At 50.8% G+C, this 19,867-nt stretch overlaps 3 protein-coding genes across 5 annotated transcripts; 1 reads left to right on the top strand and 2 right to left on the bottom strand.

Moving 5' to 3' along the window:
• Positions 1 to 974: 974 nt before the first annotated feature.
• Positions 975 to 4,836, bottom strand: zgc:100918 (uncharacterized protein LOC449549 homolog). Of its 2 annotated transcripts, none has more exons than XM_036529101.1 (6): positions 4,644 to 4,836; positions 3,798 to 3,882; positions 3,166 to 3,292; positions 2,528 to 2,746; positions 1,564 to 1,692; positions 975 to 1,090 (listed from the first exon to the last, which is right to left on the bottom strand). In XM_036529101.1, exons 2-6 carry the CDS (start codon positions 3,848 to 3,850, stop codon positions 1,001 to 1,003), a joined length of 618 nt encoding a protein of 205 aa, XP_036384994.1. In that variant the 5' UTR covers positions 3,851 to 3,882; positions 4,644 to 4,836; the 3' UTR covers positions 975 to 1,000. The 2 variants fall into 2 exon arrangements, with proteins under 2 accessions (XP_036384994.1, XP_036384995.1); XM_036529102.1 differs by having other exon boundaries at positions 3,798 to 3,866.
• A 630-nt stretch (positions 4,837 to 5,466) lies between these two features.
• On the bottom strand, positions 5,467 to 10,147 carry wdr45 (WD repeat domain 45). 2 transcript variants are annotated; one of them, XM_036529407.1, is made up of 11 exons: positions 10,009 to 10,147; positions 9,587 to 9,731; positions 9,047 to 9,121; positions 8,771 to 8,875; positions 8,324 to 8,429; positions 8,088 to 8,182; positions 7,706 to 7,785; positions 6,977 to 7,185; positions 6,249 to 6,350; positions 5,811 to 5,956; positions 5,467 to 5,612 (listed from the first exon to the last, which is right to left on the bottom strand). In XM_036529407.1, the coding sequence occupies exons 2-11, from the start codon at positions 9,633 to 9,635 to the stop codon at positions 5,503 to 5,505; spliced, it is 1,077 nt and encodes a 358-aa protein (XP_036385300.1). In that variant the 5' UTR covers positions 9,636 to 9,731; positions 10,009 to 10,147; the 3' UTR covers positions 5,467 to 5,502. The 2 variants fall into 2 exon arrangements, with proteins under 2 accessions (XP_036385300.1, XP_036385301.1); XM_036529408.1 differs by lacking the exon at positions 10,009 to 10,147 and adding an exon at positions 9,903 to 10,002.
• Positions 10,148 to 13,080: 2,933 nt separating this feature from the next.
• trim69 (tripartite motif containing 69) lies at positions 13,081 to 19,181 on the top strand. The gene is made up of 6 exons (XM_036529716.1): positions 13,081 to 13,691; positions 14,337 to 14,432; positions 16,395 to 16,628; positions 17,196 to 17,218; positions 17,400 to 17,515; positions 18,134 to 19,181. The coding sequence occupies exons 1-6, from the start codon at positions 13,239 to 13,241 to the stop codon at positions 18,676 to 18,678; spliced, it is 1,467 nt and encodes a 488-aa protein (XP_036385609.1). The 5' UTR covers positions 13,081 to 13,238; the 3' UTR covers positions 18,679 to 19,181.
• The last annotated feature ends 686 nt before the right edge of the window (positions 19,182 to 19,867 follow it).

The raw sequence follows: 19,867 nt of genomic DNA, 5'->3' as shown, positions 1-19,867 counted from the left end.
CGGTCCAACTCTGGGCCTGAAGCACCTTCCCAGCATGCACCTGTCCCTCTCGCCTTCCCCACAAGCCTTCATCTTCCTCCTCATCCTCCTGCACCCGCTGAACCCCTGAGCACCGGAAGAGTTCATCCTCTGTGGGACCGGGGGAGGGGCTGCCCTCCTTCTCTCTCTCTGTCCCACCGAGTGCACAGCAGGGGTGAAACCACTTGCACGGACGAAGCCCGCTCTGGGATCAGACACCATTACGCCCTTTCGGGAGGGGCGAGCAGGAGGGTGACCGAAACTGCGGTGCAGTTGCACAAAGCGCTATGGCAACGTGGAGGCGCACAGCAGGGCCAGCCATGACCGGCACATTTGGCACAACAAAAAAAACCAAACCAAAGTACCAGACAGAAGGTCCAGTGCTGAGGAAGACAGACAGACAGCGTGACCTGCGTGTCCAGGCCCTGAACACTATGATATGGAACAGCTGCAGTAATGAGATTATGAAGAAAAAAAAACAATAAACATACAGGCTTTGCATGACCCCTAGGAGTACTAGCAACAGCAGCTAAAACAATGCTGCCATGACCCAACATGTAGGTGGAATTAGGACTGTCTTCTAAGAGCGCGAAGGAAAAAAAGGGAAAGGAAAGGACACTGGCCAGGACACGGCGGTGTGAGGCGGTGTCTTCTGCTCCTACAGCTGCCCTCAGTTCATAGGAAAGGGTGACGTTTTGGGAGTAAAAAGAGGAAAAATATATGTATGTTCACCCAGACTTCTTGCCAGCATTGAAGATGGGGAGGGGAGTATACCTGTAAATTGTCCAACTTCCCCATCTCCCCTTCTCTCTCACCCATCCACCCCTCCCCCTTTCCCTCCCGCTTTCTCTCCCCCTCTCTTCTCTCCCCCCCCTTCTCCCCTCCCTCTCTCTCTGCCTCACCTCACCCCCCCCCCTCCCTCTCCCTCACCCTCTCCCTCTCTCTCTCTCTCTCCCCCCACCCTCTCCCTCTCCCCCCTCTCTCAACAGCTGCAGCCATCCCCAGAGGAGGCTGGTTTGTCGTCTCTCAGTTTGATCTGATCAGGAAAATCATACGTCTCCACCTCCGATTCCTGAAAATGAGACACAGAGAGAAGGAGGGAAAGAGAAAGGGGGGGCAGAAAAGAGAAGTCATGAGGAAGGGACCCCACTTTCTGGGTGTGAGGGTATATCTGCCTCTGGTGAGGATGCGGGCACTCTTTTGCAGCCTTTAGTGGATGGATGACTCATAGAGGGTAAAGGTCATCCTCATTTCTGTAGCGGGACGCTATCCCCTTAACAAGCCAATCAGGGGGGTGAGTTTCCTCAGTAATCTGTCTCTGGAGCCTTGAGTGTTGAGCAGAGAGCTGACAGCATTTTAAAGTTGTTTCTTTTTTGCTGGGGGTTACACAAATAATAGCTCCTCGCCACAGGCCTGCTCACCCAGTCTGTGCTGCCACACATTCTCCCCTTAGATTCTGAGTAATGCCTGTGTATACGGGTATGTGTATGTATGCGAGTCTGTGCATGTGTGTATGTGTATGTGTGTGTGTGTGGGTGAGCGTACCTGTTTGAGGGCGTTGCGGGCGATGGTCTGGAAAGCCTGGTCCACGTTGATGGCTTCCTTGGCGCTGGTCTCAAAGTAGGGGATACTGCTCTTACTCTGACACCAGGCCTGAGCTCGCTTCGTCGTCACCTGAGAGACACATGCGCAGCGTCAGCAGTGACATACACACACACACACTGTGATGTTTGTATCTCTGTTTCAGTCTCAATTTCAGAACCATTACACCCCTAATAAACATGCATGAACGCTCTTATTCACATTAACACACACACACACACACACACACACACACACACACACACACACACACACACAAATACACACAGACAGTCAGCAGTGACACACACACACATGCATAAACATGCATGATCACTTGCTCTTATGTGCGCACGCACACACACACACGTGATCACTGTTATGCACATATGCAAATAAGGCGCACACACACACACACTCATGCACGCAAACACACATACACACACACACACTCATGCACGCAAACACATCTACAGCAAAACACAACAGCACCGGAATTCCCTCTGAAATACTCAGAATACTTTGCAATAAACCTGTCATTACAGTTGCAACAGACAAACATAAATCATTTTTACAGACGGAAGTAGCGACTCCTTCAGTGTCACACCACATCTGCATACCCAACGAATGACTCATTCAGAAACTTAACATTCTTCTACTTTCAGCTGCACTTCAGTGCTATTTTCAGCTTCAGACTGTATTCCAGTCAAACAGCACTGTGATTCCTGGCATCAGCTTCCTTTCCTCTCCGTTACATGTTATGATTTATGGTACTTACTGCCCCTCGCGCTCATGCGTCAATTTAATTTATCACAAACTACTGGTAAGTTAAAAAATGGTATTTAATTATTTAATCTGCAATTGAAATTCTCTCAGATCTGTGAATCCTGTGAGGTAGAGGCGGAGGATGGGCGGTCTGCACACTCACCTGCCTGTTCTCCAGGTCGATCTTGTTGCCTAGCACCACAAATGGGAAGTTTTCAGGGTCTCGGGGGCTGGCCTGGATCAGGAACTCGTCCCGCCAACTGTCCAGCGTTTTGAAAGTGTTGGGTGCGGTCACGTCGTACACCAGCACACAGCAGTCTGCACCCCGGTAGAACGCCACGCCCAGAGACTGAAAACGCTCCTGACCTGCAGTGTCCCAGATCTGCCACACACACACACACACGTGCGCACGCACACACACGCACATACATACACGCACATGCGTGCACACACACACACACACACATACACAGACAGAAATACAAACACCTCAGAGTCAGTTATTCAAGCCAAACAGCAAGCATGAGGAAACACTATTTCAGGGAAGAAGCAGCACATCTGTACAGCATCTTAGAAGTATGTGACTGTCACTCATAAGCTGCAGAATGTCAGACGGTTCAAAGCTGCACACCTCTGTCAGTGACAGCTGGAAGAAACGGATGGAAAGTTATTCTACACACACTGATCTGGATGAGTAGAGAGAGAGTTTTTCTACAGGCTGACACTGAAGGGCACAGCGCAGGGGCAGCACTGATCCAAACAGCACAGAAAAACACAGACAGACAGACAGGAGGGACATACCTGCATGGTGACCAGCCGGTCGTCAACCATCACCTCCTTAGTGAGGAAATCCGCCCCAATGGTGGCTTTGTACTGGTTGCTGAACTTCTTATTGACATACTGGTTCATGAGGGAGGTCTTTCCCACACTGTGCACAGAAACAGGAGGTGCAGTCATTTGTCACTGGGCATACACTCAATCACAAAAACAGCCAATCAAAAGCTTCACATGTCCACAACCGCCAGATTCCATTTCCTCTAGACTACTGAAGGTGATATCATGATAGCTCCCTGAGCAGTGCTTACAGCACCAAATATAGTATCAGGAAATGTCATTTTCAAATCTTTCATCTTGGGTGGAGCGCTGGTGCTGTAGTGACACTTTACATTTGCATAGGAAAGGCTCCTATTCAGATTGACTCACATTACACACAGAATAAAATTTTCAGGCCCCTTTACACTGCTGGATGTTTGGTGAGATAATCCAGCAGTGGCCCACCTGGGAGTCAAACCAGCAACCTGTGGGTTACACCTGCTCCTTTCCACGAGACCACACTACATCTAAACCAAGCGACTGGAGCAGTATCACATGTAAACGGTGATACTGCACGTTACCCGCAGGTGACACCCTGTTGCCATGGCGATGTCACTCACCCGGAGTCCCCCAGGATGATCACTTTCAGGAGCACCTTCTTTCGCGAGGCCATACTGGGCTAACACGGGCTGAGGAAAAGAGAGTCTGACAACATTTTAAACCGATTTCAATTGTGTTTATCTTCAGACGAATGCTGAATACTTCTATTTGGTTGAACCTTTAGCCAATAATGCTGGTGAACTGATCATTGTGATTGCTTGACTAACATACCATGTTCACACAATGTCAGTTTCTAAATGATAAAGTAACGCTAGATGCCTAAATCAACAATATTAAAGACTCATGTTAGCTAGCGAGCGAGATTATAGTTAGCAATATTGTTGGCTGGCTAGCAGCGATACTATACGGTAGTAAGAAGCTGCAAGCGAACTCATCCTGTATTGCTTCATCAGTGCAATCAGGTGGCCCCATCATGCTATGAAGTCCGCAGTGAACGCGGACTGGCTTGCTATGCTATCATTCAATGTAACGCTAAGTTTATAAAGATAATTACCTAACTTTAGCTGTTGGACGATTGATCCGAGAGTGTTTGACATTCACAGGAAACATTTCAATCACGTCAACCGTCAACACACTTAAGTATTGTATGTAACGAGAAGGACTGCACCACTTCGATCAGAATCAGTCTGCAGGCTTCCTGGCATCGTACAGGTAGGGCGAACTAACTATCACCAGATCCGGGGAAATGTACAGTATGGCTCAATTTGCGAACGCCTGACTGCCAGTAAGATTTACAATTCCTGGGCACAAAATGAAGCTGCGACGTTATTTTCCAAGGTCCTTTGCGGGTATGCTGAAAAATGAAAATATCAAATCATAACTACACTACATAAACACAAACTCACCGACACAATCTCTACCGTCCGCTTCCACGTTTCAGGTGTCAGGCTGGGCCACTCGGAGAAGCTTTATCCCGCGGGGATGACGTTTTACACACGACTGGTTATAGCTGATTTACAAAGAAATATGACATGAAAAACCTTGTTAAAACCGTCAGGGGAAACATCCGTGCTTGTTGTGCTTATGCATCAATATGGCTGCGCGGTCACGAGGGGGGTGACGTAAAAAAGAAACCCCGCCCCGCAGAGTCACGAGGGTCTGACGTAGCGACCGAAACCACGCCCCTCGCCGCGGAAAGTCCCATGAAATCCACAGGAGTTGCGTAAACTCACGCCATCTTGGCTCAAATTCAGCACGAAAACACACGGACCAAAGTAAACATCAGATCAAAAAGTGAGCTCCTCTGAGACGAAGGTTCCACCTTTTCTGAAATCAGTCCATCTTACAAAAGCAAATTCAGTGCCCTTATTTCCTCCTTAATGTCAAGATTAAACTTGTGAACGTAATTTGTAGGGACAGTTTCACTTTTCAATTTCACTTCAATTTCACTTTTCAATACGACCCCTTGTTACGATAAAGAATACTCACCTTAAAAACGACATTACTGCTTTGCTTTGGTAACACATGACACTGATGCAGCAAGTACTTAAAAAACATCTTTATTCTTTTTACATTGCACTTCTTGTTTAAATACCTCTGATTACAAACAGAATCTAATACTCCATGCACAGAAGTGTTCTGCAAACAACCCTCTCGCATCTAAACTCAGTTTCTCATTCACTCTCTCCATTCTCTCACTTTTCGCTCTGTCCCTGTACCCCCCCCCCCCCCCCCCCTCAGCCTCTTCCTCCTTGGACTCCGCCCTCAAAAGTCATCATCGTCACAGATGTCCAGGTAGACATCGAACGCCTCTCTGTTACAGTTCCCGTCCGGAGTGAAGACGTACTTGTGGAAGGTCCCGTCCACACAAATAGCTGCAGCACGGAGAAGAGAAAGCATTTCTTACTTCTCACTTCACTCACTTCACTTCCGCCATAACAGTGCTGTGGAAATCTCTATACCTGATCATATTTGATGAAACCTAATGTTTTTCCCATGACTAATTATGTTAATTATTTAATGACACTGGTAATTACAGATGCAGCGCTGAGAGTCCACCAGGTGCAGGTTACCTATGACAGAGTTGACGTTCTTGGAGGTGTTCTTTCCAAAGGCACAGATGCAGGCACATTCGGCTGGCACCGTGAAGCTAGCCAATGACCACTGACTGTCCACATACTGACCAATGACAGGACCAACCTTACCCACGCGAGCCAGGCTATGGCAGAGGGAGACAGTGGGAGAGAGAGAGAGAGAGAGAGAGACAGTGAGAGTCATGCAACGCTTCTAATATTGTTGACTCCTTGTGGTTTTTGCTGGTGTTGTACCCTGCCTCACTTGTAAGTGGCTTTGGATAAAAGTGTCTGCCAAATGAATACATGTAAATGTAAATGTAGGTTCAGATAAACACACACATGCATGCACACACACACACGCACACACACACACGCGCACACACACACGCGCACACACACGCGCGCGCGCGCACACAGCAAGGGAGCCAGCCTTACGCAGAGCGGCGGTTGAGTTTGGTGTCTTTCAGAGCGAAGATATGCACCGTGCCTTTGTCACTGGAAGCACACAGGAAGGAGGAGTCATGACTGAAGTTTATGCTGAAAGAGAGAGAGAGGGAGAGACACTGACATTCAGAGATTAAAGCCCATCTATGCTGCATCCAAAGACACAGCACTGCAAGGACTGCTCTACAGAAAGCTGGGGGTTCAAATCTGACACACTGAGTTGAGAAAGATATTTCACCTGGTCTGCTTCGGTAAACTTCCACCTGTACAAACAACGGCCACATGACTGCACTATGAGGCACATGATAAGGAAAAACCTCCCCTGCCGGAATTCAGGTAATGCAGGAGCACTTACAGGATGCAGTGCTGTTTCCTTTTTCACTCTCAGACACTTTCAGTTTCCACTCCCTGCCTGTTCCCTCCCCTAACCCACCTCTCTACCCCCATCACCCCCCCTAACCCCCCTCTCTCCCCGACCACCTCCCCTAACCCCCCTCTCTCCCCAACCACCTCCCCTAACCCCCCCTCTATCCCACCACCACCTCCCCTAACCCCCATCTCTCCCCCACCACCTCCCCTAACCCCCCTCTCTCCCCCTACTGTCCTCCTCCCTAACTCACCTCTCTCCCCCCATCACCTCCCCTAACCCCCCTCTCTACCTCCCGTCCCCTCCCCCCTCCCCCTTTCCCCCTCTCTCTGCCCCCTCCCCTCTCCCTCACCAGTACAGCGTTGCCGGGTCGGTGCCCCTCCGCAGCTCCACCAGCTTGTCCCGGGTGGTGGTGTCGAAGAGGCGGATCAGGGTGCCCTTCCGGGAGGCAGATGCTGCCACGCTGCCGGGCTGGTTCAGCGCCAGGCAGGCGATCTCGCTCTGGTGGGCGTTAATGGTGAAGGGGGCAGAGGAGGTGCCTGGCTTGGTGTTGGAGAGGTCCTGGACAGAGGGCAGGACCAACACAGAGGGTCACTAACCAAAATGCAGCCTTAAAAGTACCTTAGATAACCACACCCTAGCTGGGAACTGCACCCACGAGACGTACGTATCTGGTTGGAGGTACTGAGCATACATAAAATATCCTGAGTTTGGCGTCTTTCAGGGGAAAGATGCACTGTGTCTTTGTCATTGGAAGCGCACAGAAACAGAACCTGAGAATCACACCCACGAGACATATTTGGACATCCTGAACACATATAAAATATTCTTGCCACTGACATGGTGTGTGCTTCATACGCCCTACACCGTTCTACACTAATGCAGCCATGGTCCACAGCTTTCTCTCCATCCAATCCAGACCAGCATGACGGACTAAGCCCATTTCAGCGCACGCCGCAGGGCTGAGTGTGTGCGGTCTGAGACAGATGTAAAGCCTATGGGAATCCCAGCGCTCACAGGCCCAGTGTGCAGGAGCCACGATGCAGACAGAAGCTCCCTAACTCGGAGTGCAGTGCCTCACCACCAGCTGCAGGCTGCCGCACTTGTGTCCCGGGAAGACCAGCAGCTGCTTCTCCAGGCTGGGGCAGAGATCACACAGGCCTGGGAGAGAGAGGGGTACATGCTGTGGGAAGGGCTGCTTCTCTACAGTATATTACTGATATTACTTTAGGCTTTTCATACGTCACCCTGCTTTGGCAATGCTGCCAGTAAAACACATGATGAATTCCAATTTGAGAGGGTGGGAGAAAGAGAGAAACACACCAAGAGGCTCCAAACCACGAGGGACGGACAGGGAGAGAGGGAAGGGGAGAGAGGCGGAAAGAGACAGAGAGATGGGGGGGTAGGAGGGAGAGAAGGGGAGGGGGAGAGAGAGAGAGAGAGAGAGCAAGAGTCCAAAGTACCTTTAGGGTTGTCTCGGGTGTCGAACTCGAACAGTTTGACGGGGTTGTCCGGGAAACTGTACACGTAAATCCTGTTCTTGAGGACGATGATGATCCTTCAGATGCAGGTGGAGATGTGGAGAGAGGGAGCATGGGAAAAGAGCTCAGAATCACTGTTACAGAAGAGCAAAGGCAGGACAAACAGAGCCTCTGGCAGGGGCGTGGGGGTCTGAGAGGTCAGAGGTCATGGTGCTCACTTGTCGTGTCTCATCCGGACGGCCAGCACCGGCTTGGTGAATGTAAACTCCAGGACCAGCTTCTCCTTGGAGTCCCGCGCCTCCCGAGCATCGTCCCAGATCAGCACTGTGGACGGACAGTCAATCAGACAGACAGACAATCAGTGCCAACAACAGAAAAAATACAGACAGGCAGACAGACAGATAGACAGGCAATCAGTGCCAACAACAGAAAAATACAAACAGGCAGACAGGCAATCACAGATATTTGGAGACAGACATTAGGACAGACAATCAGTGTTAATCACAGATAGAAACAGACATATGGACAGGTGACTAGTGTTGATCACAGACAGATCCTTATAAAAATAAGGACATAAGGACATGTGACCAGTACATGTGTTCACACAGCATCACATGTGCACATGCCCAACAAGCTCCAGGTACCAAATCACACCTACCACCTACCTGAGATCTCAGAGAACTTGGGGTTGACCCCCCCTCCCACAAGGGCCAGCAGGTTGGAGCGATGTAACATGGAACACTGAGCCACACTGCCGACCTGCTCATGATCTGCAACACACACACACACACACACACACACGCACGCACACACACACGCACGCACGCACGATAATGAGCTGAATCATACCTAAACCAGGTATCTTAAGCATAATATATACTGGCTGGCACTGGAACACAAACAGACTCTCACAGGTGTATTCACAGAGTGCAGTGCTTTACCTAGGTGTCCTTTCTCCATCAGGGGCTCCACATTGTAAATCCTCACCCCTGTTTCCATGGAACAGCAGAAGCAACCTGCAGAACCACACACACACACAAACACACGCACACAGTGAGCCAGAGAGAGAGAGAGAGAGAGAGAGAGAGAGAGAGGAGAGAGAGAGAGAGAGGAGAGAGAAAGAGAGAGAGAGCACACCATTAAGATACTCAGACAAGCAAAAAGGCCCCTAAACAATCAAACTCAGGGCAAGTGTTTGCTTGGATATGGCAAACATTTTTTAAATCACTTGGTGTGCCCTTGACTCGGTCTTCTAAATTCTTTATCTCTGGATCCTCCAAATGTCCTTAGCCTAATTTGCGCACATTCCAAATGCACTCATTAATATCGTAATAAAATACATGAACCCTCATCTTCGATTTTGCTACACCAGTTCTGCACACATTAAGCCGCTTCGTGGCACACACTGCCACCCGACAGTCCCTCCGATAGTGTCGACGACATGCGATGCAAGGTGACCAACAGAGCGTCACAGGACTTACTCTGATCCTGGTTGAACTGCAGGCTGTTGACTCCCCTTTGCTGGGCCATTTCTGACGGTCTGCTGACGGACTCCGGTTGGCAAAGATTGCTGGGTAGCAAGCTACAGTAACTTAGCTACTTCCACTCAAACTATATATTCAAGTCCTGACAAAAAATAAAGGCAGAAATCAGAGTCGAATTCTAAAGGGATTCATGATAAGGTATTGGCAATTCGAGGTAGTACGGACCTCTATTAATTCCCCATCAAACCATTTCAATGTACAATTAGAAACCCATTTAACCTCGGTCTACCGATTGATGCATACATAAGCTCACCTGAAAACAGCAAGCTACTTCGCTAGCAAGCTAGCAGACATTTAGAGTTGCGCCAAGAGGATGAACAAAACAGCAAGAAATAAGACAGGCAAAGTCCATATCTCACCATGAACGGACAACGAAGAAGATGTGATAGAGCAGGGAAGGAAGGTTTACATTAAGACACAGGGCTGATTATGAAACGCTGGAGGATCGTGACACTGCTCTCCGTGTTGTTGTTGTTGTTGATAGCGCTGATCACTGCGGGTCTTGCTGCAGAGAAAGTCTTTCCGGTTCAGGGAGACCAGGCGCTGCGCAAAACACGGCATGGAGCCCACAAGCAAGGCACTCTCTGCGGATTGCAGCATATATATATATATATTATAACCAAAAGAGTTCCGGTAATGAAACATTCAGGCTCAACAAAGCAAAAGCGGCAATAGCCTGCCTAAGGTTTATCGTCTCAGTACTAATAGGAAGTGTTCGCTTTGACTTGCCTGTGCTGAGACATCCCATTTCACCAGCAATTTATAACGTGGGACAGAAAGGAGGTCAATTACCGCACAACTTAGCGTCCCATAAAGTTGGAAAAATATAAAGCTATGTGCTGCCGTTCTACGGCCATAACAGCTCTCCAGGTCTGCACACACACTAGCAAAACTAGAAATGAGAAACCCATAACACCAATATTTATACCAATATACCAAAAGTAAATTGATTGATTGATTGATAGGTTGAATGCTGCTATTGACAGCAATATGAAATGTGTTCATTTAATATTTTGCCTTCACGCACAAATTAATAACACAAAACACAAACGTTTTCTCCGTGTAACCTTTGACTGCTTTTGAAGTTCCTTTTTCTTCATCTCCGTGTGAAGCGTCCTAACTGAGGGTGCCTAAGGGAGGCCATTAAAAGGACAGGAAGGAAATAAAGTAGCCAATTCCATAAAAAGAAAACTGCAACATGCAGCTTAAGTGGAGGGGAAGCAGATGGCCAGAGATTAAGCTTTGAATTCTGGGAATTCATCTGGAGGTCCATGAAAGAGATTGAGTTTTAGGAAACTTTGATAGGGTGTGGACAGAGTGCAGTGTTGCTGCAGCTATTGTTTCTTGATTGCGGTCTCTCGGGATTCGCCTGGCTGCGTTTCGAGCTCCTGTAATTATTCAGCCTGCTGACTGTGGTGCACACACACCCCAACTCAGCTTCATCTGAGGGCAAACCGCCAGCTGCCTTTCGTTAGTGAATCAGCAGGGTATTCTGGAGACTATTGCTCACTATAGAGCGCTATAGTTTCCTGACCTTTAACCTGGCCTGAACTAGCAAAGATTACATGGCAGTAGTATGTGTGTATGTGTGTGTACAGAGTGTGTGTGAGAGTGTGTGTGTGTTTGTATGTATGTGCGTGTGTGTGTGTGTGTACAGAGTGTGTGTGTGAGTGTGTGTGTATGCGTGTATGTGCGTGTGTGTGTGTGTGTGTGTGTGTACCTCACAGTGAAGGGGCTGTGTGCCTCCATCATGATGCGTCTCTGGGCATATGTGTGCATGTGTCTGCATTTATGAGTTTTGCATATGGCCTGGTTTCAGTCCCATTTGAACACACCAGATTATCCAAAAATGATAAAATATAATAATACTTTTATACACCATTCCCTTACCATGAGAAAGGCTGAATTTTACCTGTGTGCATATCTGATATTATCCATCACAACCTTTGCAACTCTGCAGTTAAACCACACATTTTACATATTATCCATTTAAACAGCTAAAGCAGGTTAGAAACATTACTGGAGGATGATGTGTCAGTTACCCACCTGGGGATTGAACCTACAACCTTCTGGTTACAGGCCCAGCTCCTTAACTACTTTGACACACTGCGGTCTCAGCATAGTGGGTAGTGTTACAGTACTTCAACTGGCATCTGATACTGAGGCTCTGATAATCAGTCTACTGTGGGTCTAAGAGCTGGATCTCCTGCTCCTCCACAATGTACTTCACAGCAGCGCGCAATGCTACTCGTACCAAGACACGCACAGTTATATTCCACTCCCCCTAAAGAGCTGCAATTCTTTTATCCTTTTTGCATTAAAGAAATAATTGGACTTTAGGGGGCATAATAGCGGACTGTGCTGTAATTATGGCAGTTAGCTTCGGAGGGCATGCTGATAATTACCACACACTGTGCTGTTTATCTGCTCAGGCGGCCCCTGATATTGGGACCTTCCACCGCGCAGGATATCCGGTAATACAGCTGGGTATTTGCCGAAGCTATTGTTGTTTAAGTATCACACTCAGGCGTGTGGAGGAATTATTCAGAAACTTTTCTAGCAACAAGCAACAAAGGGCTGAATTGCCAAAGACTTTGATGTGGCTTATTTAAATTTTAATAAAATGTGAAAAATTATTAAACATCATTGGAGATGTATAGCTGAGGTTACCAATGGCTAGCTAACTGAGTTTCCACTCACTGAGTGTTCACCAATTCACATTTTCTACCTTCCAGTAGTGTGGCTGTGCTGTTAACTGATCATCTCTTTGAAGAGCAGCCACCCCCTCCCTGGCTCCATAGTCTCACACAGTGCTATATTAGACGCAAAACATTTTACGATTTAAAATTACTCTTAAACCACACCATGCTGCGGAGTGCATTTGTGAAGGGGACATGCAAGTTTCTGACCCTTTGCTTTACCAAGGGGAAGGAGGTTCTGTGTCCGGAATTGTCAACCCTGATAACTGTTATTATAACAATGACACAGTGACTAGGGATTTGCAACCTTACGTTTACGAGCCCAGAGACCAGAAAGCTATTTTTTCACACTATGAAACTGACCAAGCATCAAAATCACATCCTGCCATCTATCAACGCACAAACTGAGGTCAGCCAGCAGCTCAGAAACTGGGAGGCTTCTCCGGATCCACATTATCAGACTGTAGATAAAGCTGCAGCCGGAGCAGGGAAGGTCCTCAGATTCCACAGACACCATCCGCTTTCCATAAACAAACATTCCAGGGATAGAATATCCCGGGCCCGCCTCGACATCCTGACTGTAGCCCAACGTCAGGGAGGGGGGGGGGGGCAAGGGGCCGGAGCGGCAGAACCCCCCGCTTCCCCGAGCCTCGGAGAGAGCCAGCGGCCCAGTGGCCGCCCCCACACCAACCCCTTCCTTTCCCACAGTCAACAGGAAGACCAGAGCCCAGACGGAGAGGGGGAGGAGGGCGGGAGGAGCAGGCGGAACGGGAGAACGAGGCAGACAAAGAAAGAGCAGGAGAGGGAGACCGCGGACCGGGGAGGGAAGGAGAGAGACTGAAGACAGAAGAGGAAAAGAAAGCAGAGAGTGACTTTTTTCAGGGGTGAGGATGGCAATGGCAGGCCAGTCTTCGAGGCGATCGTCCCAGCGTCTGAGCAGGGATCTGACCTGCTCCATCTGCCTGGACCTGTTCAAGCAGCCGGTGTCTCTGCCCTGCGACCACACCTTCTGCCAGGGCTGCATCACAGGCTTCTGGGCCGGCCCGCGCTCGCAGGGCGGGGCACCCACCTGCCCCCAGTGCCGCACTGCCTTCCCCGGCCAGAGCTACCGGCCCAACCGCATCGTGGCCAACATCGTGGAGAGCTACTGCCAGGGCCTGGAGGAGAGCGGGGAGCCCTGCAGAGGCCCCGTGGAGCTGGCCCCCCTCTGTGGCCGGCACCACGAGGAGCTGAAGCTCTACTGCGAGGAGGACCAGGAGCTGGTCTGCCTGGTGTGCGCGGTCTCCCAGGAGCACCGAGCTCACACGCTGGCCAGCATCCAGGAGGCCCAGAGCCGATACCGGGTGAGACAGAGTGGGCGTGGGCGTGAGTGTGGGAGTGTGTGTGGGTGTGAGTGTGTGTACATGCATGCATGCATGTGTGGGAGTGTATGTGAGGGAGTTATTTGTTTGTGCATGCGAGGAAGTGTCTGTGGGAGTTATTGCATATGCATGTGTGGGAATGTGTGGGAGTTATTACATGCACATGTGTGGGTGTGTGAGGGAGTTATTGCATGTGCATGTGTGGGTGTGTGTGAGAGTTATTATGTGTGCATGCGAGGAAGTGTCTGTGGGAGTTATTGTGTGTACATGCATGGGTGTGTGTGAGAGAGATAGAGAGATAGAGATGGAAAGCTACAGGGATAGAGAGAGAAAGACAGATAGAAACAGTTGAGTGTGGCAGTTTTTCTTTTCCCTTTTGTTTCTTTGTGAATCTGCCTCTCCCCTCTGCACTCCGTTGGCTGTGTGTTAATGTTAAACAGCTGTTCCCCTGCTTGCAGCTCAGTCACCCAGGCTGAGCCAGACTGTCTGTGTGTCCGGGTTACCAGTGAAACAGCACAAACCAAGGAAAAAACACAGGAAAAGAGAATGATGCGGGGAACAACACTGGGGTCAGAGGTGCTGTATTGTCTGTGGCTAACAGCAGCGGGGCTGGTTTGTCTTGGCCAGGCGTCCCTGGGCAGCTCCATGACGGCGCTGCAGGCGGAGCTCAACACGGCGCTGCAGTGTGAGAGGGAGGCAGAGGAGGAGGTGAAGAAGCTGAAGGTGAGACGTGTCTCCCCCCGGCGCTCGGAGTCCCGGCTCTGGGATTCATTAGGGCTGATTTGCACAGCTGTGCGTCTCGGGGAAAGCACCGGGCCGAGAGCCCAGGAGCTCTCTCCCCTGCGTCTGCTTTCACTCTCACCCTGTCTGCTTCCTCCAGCCTCTGGCCCACAGCACCGTCTGAGCCGCGGCTCTGCCTCGCCGGCACATGCCAAACACACGCCACCCCCCTCTCTGTACCAGCGCCACCCCCCTCTCTGTACCAGCTACATCCCCCTCTCTGTACCAGCGCCACCCCCCTCTCTGTACCAGTGCCATCCCCCTCTCTGTACCAGCGCCACCCCCCTCTCTCCCCCTCTCTGTACCAGCGCCACCCCCCTCTCTGTACCAGCGCCACCCCCCTCTCCCCCCCTCTCTGTACCAGTGCCATCCCCCTCCCTGTACCAGTGCCATCCCCCTCCCTGTACCAGCGCCACCCCCCTCTCTGTACCAGCGCCACCCCCCTCTGTACCAGTGCCATCCCCCTCTCTGTACCAGCGCCATCCCCCTCTCTGTACCAGCGCCATCCCCCTCTCTGTACCAGCGCCATCCCCCTCTCTGTACCAGTGCCATCCCCCTCTCTGTACCAGTGCCATCCCCCTCTCTGTACCAGCGCCACCCCCCTCTCCCCCCCTCTCTGTACCAGCGCCACCCCCCTCTCTGTACCAGTGCCATCCCCCTCTCTGTACCAGCGCCACCCCCCTCTCCCCCCCTCTCTGTACCAGCGCCATCCCCCTCTCTGTACCAGCGCCATCCCCCTCTCTGTACCAGCGCCATCCCCCTCTCTGTACCAGCGCCATCCCCCTCTCTGTACCAGTGCCATCCCCCTCTCTGTACCAGTGCCATCCCCCTCCCTGTACCAGTGCCATCCCCCTCTCTGTACCAGCGCCACCCCCCTCTCTGTACCAGCGCCACCCCCCTCTCCCCCCCTCTCTGTACCAGTGCCATCCCCCTCCCTGTACCAGTGCCATCCCCCTCTCTGTACCAGCGCCATCCCCCTCTCTGTACCAGCGCCATCCCCTCTCTGTACCAGCGCCATCCCCCTTTCTGTACCAGCGCCATCCCCCTCCCTGTACCAGTGCCACCCCCCTCTCTGTACCAGCGCCACCCCCCTCTCTGTACCAGCTACATCCCCCTCTCTGTACCAGCGCCATCCCCCTCTCTGTACCAGCGCCACCCCCCTCTCTGTACCAGTGCCACCCCCCTCTCTGTACCAGTGCCATCCCCTCTCTGTACCAGCGCCACCCCCCTCTCCCCCCCTCTCTGTACCAGCTACATCCCCCTCTCTGTACCAGCGCCATCCCCCTCTCTGTACCAGCGCCACCCCCCTCTCTGTACCAGTGCCACCCCCCTCTCTGTACCAGTGCCATCCCCTCTCTGTACCAGCGCCACCCCCCTCTCCCCCCCTCTCTGTACCAGCGCCATCCCCCTCTCTGTACCAGTGCCATCCCCCTCTCTGTACCAGCGCCACCCCCCTCTGTACCAGTGCCACCCCCCTCTCTGTACCAGCGCCACCCCCCTCTCCCCCCCTCTCTGTACCAGTGCCACCCCCCTCTCTGTACCAGCGCCACCCCCCTCTCCCCCCCTCTCTGTACCAGCGCCACCCCCCTCTCTGTACCAGCGCCACCCCCCTCTCTGTACCAGCGCCACCCCCCTCTCTGCCTCCCTGTACCAGCGCCACCCCCCTCTCTGTACCAGCGCCATCCCCCTCTCTGTACCAGCCATGTGGGGAAACCTGAGCACAGTCCACAGAATTCCCTGCAGCTGTGCTGGCTTTGGCATCGGATGCAGATCTGTCACCAAACGCTGTTCACTTGGTGCTTTACTTTCATGTTCTGTAAGACCAGGTGGTTTCAGGCTGTCTCCCTAAACTTCCTGCCCTCCCTGACCCCCTGACCCCCGACTCCTGACCCCTGACCCCCTCAGGACCACACGGCTGACCTGAAGCACCGCATCGAGACGCAGTTCAGCGACCTGCACCAGTTCCTGTACCAGGAGGAGAAGATGCTGCAGGTGAAGCTGAAGACGGAGGAGCGGAGGGAGTTGATCAGGCTGGATGAGTACAAGGCCGTGCTGTGTGTGGAGATCTCCCGGCTCCGCAGGGCCATGGCCGAGATCGAGGACAAGCTGAAGGAGCAGAACGCCTTCTTGCTGCTCAAGGTGAGAGCCAGGAGCGTGTGGGGCGCAGACCGAATGCACTCTGAACGGATCTGAGGGGTTCGAGGCACTGCTGTTTCACACCAGAGAGCTAAGTTGCCCTTGCTTCTGTAATGCTTTAGCAACAGGCATAGAGTGTCTTTCGTTTAATGTTATTATACAGCACAATAATGACGCTTTCAGAAAATTCAGTGATGTTTGGTTTACCACCCTTCGATTAGTTTAGGAGGTTATCTTCTGATGTCGCTGTAATGGCTCACAGTAGGTCAGGTTATCTTCTGATGTTGCTGTAATGGCTCACAGTAGGTCAGGTTATGTTCTGATGTTGCTGTAAGGTGGCTGTAATGGGACTCGGTGTTGGTGCTTCTGACCTCACTGCATCAGTGGGTCATTGGAGATTCTGTAACTGGAGCATAAACAAACAGAGTGGGACTTTCCCCTCCTGAGGGGTCCCTGGGGGGGTGGGGGGGGGGGGGGGGGCAATTACAGATGCTGATGTCATGCGGAAACCAGCTGTCCCTGTGCCGAACTGTCCCCGAATCATCTCCTTTGTTTTCTGTCTCCTCACAGAACATCAAGGCGCTTCTGCAAAGGTGAGAGCTGGGAAACACTCTCCACTGGAGCCTCCAGAGGATGTCTTGTGGGGTTTTTTTTGTGTGTGTGTTTGTGTGTTTGTGTGATTACATTACCTGACCTGGTCATTCCTGTGTGTGTGCATGTGTGTGTGTGTGCGTGTGTGTGTGTGTGTGTGTGTGTGTGTGTGTGTGTGTGCAGGCAGCCGCTGAAGTTCGAGCGTCCAGCCCACACTGTCCCCAGCCTATGTGAGGGGCAGTTTGCTGGACCCCTGCAGTACAAAGTGTGGAAGTCCCTGAAAGGCATCCTGTACCCAGGTACCCCCGAGTACCGCCATCACCCTCCTACAGCAGCACCCCAACACGCTGCTTCTGCTATTCATCTGCCTGGCAGTTTGTACTGAATACATCATACATCTAATCCATTTATATTGCTAATAATAATGATTATTACAGAGGGGATAGTGCCCCTATTTGGGAATCAAACCTGTAACCCTCCAAGGACAAGTCCAGCAATGTGGTGTAGGGGTGAGGAGCAGGGCTCATAAGTGTAAGGTTGCTTGTTGAACCCTTGAGCAAAGTATAAAACCCACAATTGCCTCCATAAATATCAAGCTGTGTAAAGATCTGAAATTGTATCCTATGTAATCACTCTGGATAAGTGTATTTGCTAAATTACAATAATGTATTATAAGATCAAAACTAGTGAGATCAAACTGTGAGATTGTAAGATGAAACTCAGGTCTGAACTTTACATTTATTTGCCTGAAGGACATGCCACAGTTGTACCTGTTGTACCAACTTGATTGGTTTCCCTGTCCTGGGTCTTAAACTGGAAAGAACTGGCAAACCAGTGCCCACTCTGCCAGCACAGCCCACGTTTCAGTAGTGGTGCTCTTTATCGTAACTCTGTCTGGTGCACTGATTCCTCTCCAGCTCCGGCTGCCATCACCTTCAACGCCAGCACGGCCAACCCCTGGCTCAGCCTCACCTCCTCCCTCACCTGCGTCAGGTACCAGACGTTCAACAACGCGGTGCAGGACAACCCGCAGAGGTTCAACGCAGCGTTGTCCCTGTTGGGGAGCCAGGGCTTCACCCACGGCCAGCACTACTGGGAGATCGAGGTGTACAGCAGCACCGTGTGGACGCTGGGCGTGGCCCGCGAGTCCGTGGCCCGAAAGGGGGTGATCAAGGCCCTGCCGGCAAACGGGTTCTGGACGCTGTCCCTCTCCTACGGGGTGCAGTACATGGCTGGCACTGCCCCGCCCACCGTGCTGTCCGTGGAGGACCGCCTCGCCCGGATCGGGGTGTACCTGGACTACAAGAGGGGCCTGGTGTCCTTCTACAACGCCGAAAACATGGTGCACCTCTACACCTTCCATGAGACCTTCACAGAGACCCTCTACCCCTACTTCAACCTGGGCTTCCTTGACAAGGTGCATGAGAACGAACCCCTCAAAGTGTTCCTGCCCAAGATCTGACCTCGGGGTGGCGACCCAAGCTGCCCCGGGGGTGTCTGCACCCCTGCCCCCCTCACCTGCATCTGGGCTGGACCTAGATGCCCTCACAGACCTATATGACTGGACAGCCCCTCACTAATTCCTACACAGAGGAAATGTTGATCTCCACACACCACTGATGAAGCTAATACTGGGCCACAGGAAACTGCACAGCTAAAAACACATATGGACCTTCTGGTATACCTGATGGTATAATATTTAAATAGGTGCACACAGCTATAATTTCTGTATAACCAATGTGCAATCACATATAACCTTAACCTGTGGAAATATACAGATATAGCAGTTAAACATGTCGTTATGAGGACATATGTTGTATATCTACTATTCAAAATATCTAATTTTACATTTACCAATACACAACCATTAAGCTATTTCCAAATATAATACACATTTATAAATGTAATCTTATGTACTACTTGACAGAGGCTTGACCACACCCACATTTACCAAAAGTATCAAAATAAACAGTGCTCATAAACTGCTCTACTTTCTGCTGAATTTCCACTTGCAAATGCATTGTTTGTTAAAATAAGATCACAATACTCGTGTTTTTATAATGCTATAGCCAAAATAGGTTTTTGAAAGTACTGGCTCATTGATTTGTATACATTTAGTCGCACAGTTATCGATATATTTTCTACTATAATGCGGTGTATTTTACCCCATGAAAACAGGAGATCACAGCTACAGCAGTGGAAAGTGAACTGAGGATAAGACCTACACAGCAGCACAAAGCATAGGGTTGTACAATTGTACACAAAACACCATTCTACTGAAAGAAACCAAACTAAGGACCTGCTGGGCTAATTGCAGAGACCCCTTAATTAAACCTGAACTGGACTGGCTGTTGCTAGCCTGTGTGATCATAAGTAGCCTAGTTATTACAATTTGAGGTTTAACCCCCCGCTGAAGGCTACAGAAGTGCCTCTTCTTAAAGCCCAATAATAAAACTCACTTGCAGCTTGCGAATTCCAGCCCCACTGTGTCAACGTCTTAGCTCACAGGGTCCCCCTAGTGGTAAATGTGATATTTAAACACCCTGTCTGACTCCGGACTGCCTCACTGTCGGCGTGCTGTAGCTGGACATTATTCGGTTTTGATACGGTAAAATCTGGTGCGGTAAAATCCCGTGTTGAAGAGGACATAC

This window comes from Megalops cyprinoides, chromosome 5, assembly GCF_013368585.1.
Source record: "Megalops cyprinoides isolate fMegCyp1 chromosome 5, fMegCyp1.pri, whole genome shotgun sequence".
In the NCBI taxonomy this organism is placed as follows: domain Eukaryota; kingdom Metazoa; phylum Chordata; class Actinopteri; order Elopiformes; family Megalopidae; genus Megalops; species Megalops cyprinoides.
The sequence above is the reverse complement of the archived record's forward strand: the minus strand, read 5'-3'. Positions and strand labels throughout refer to the sequence as shown.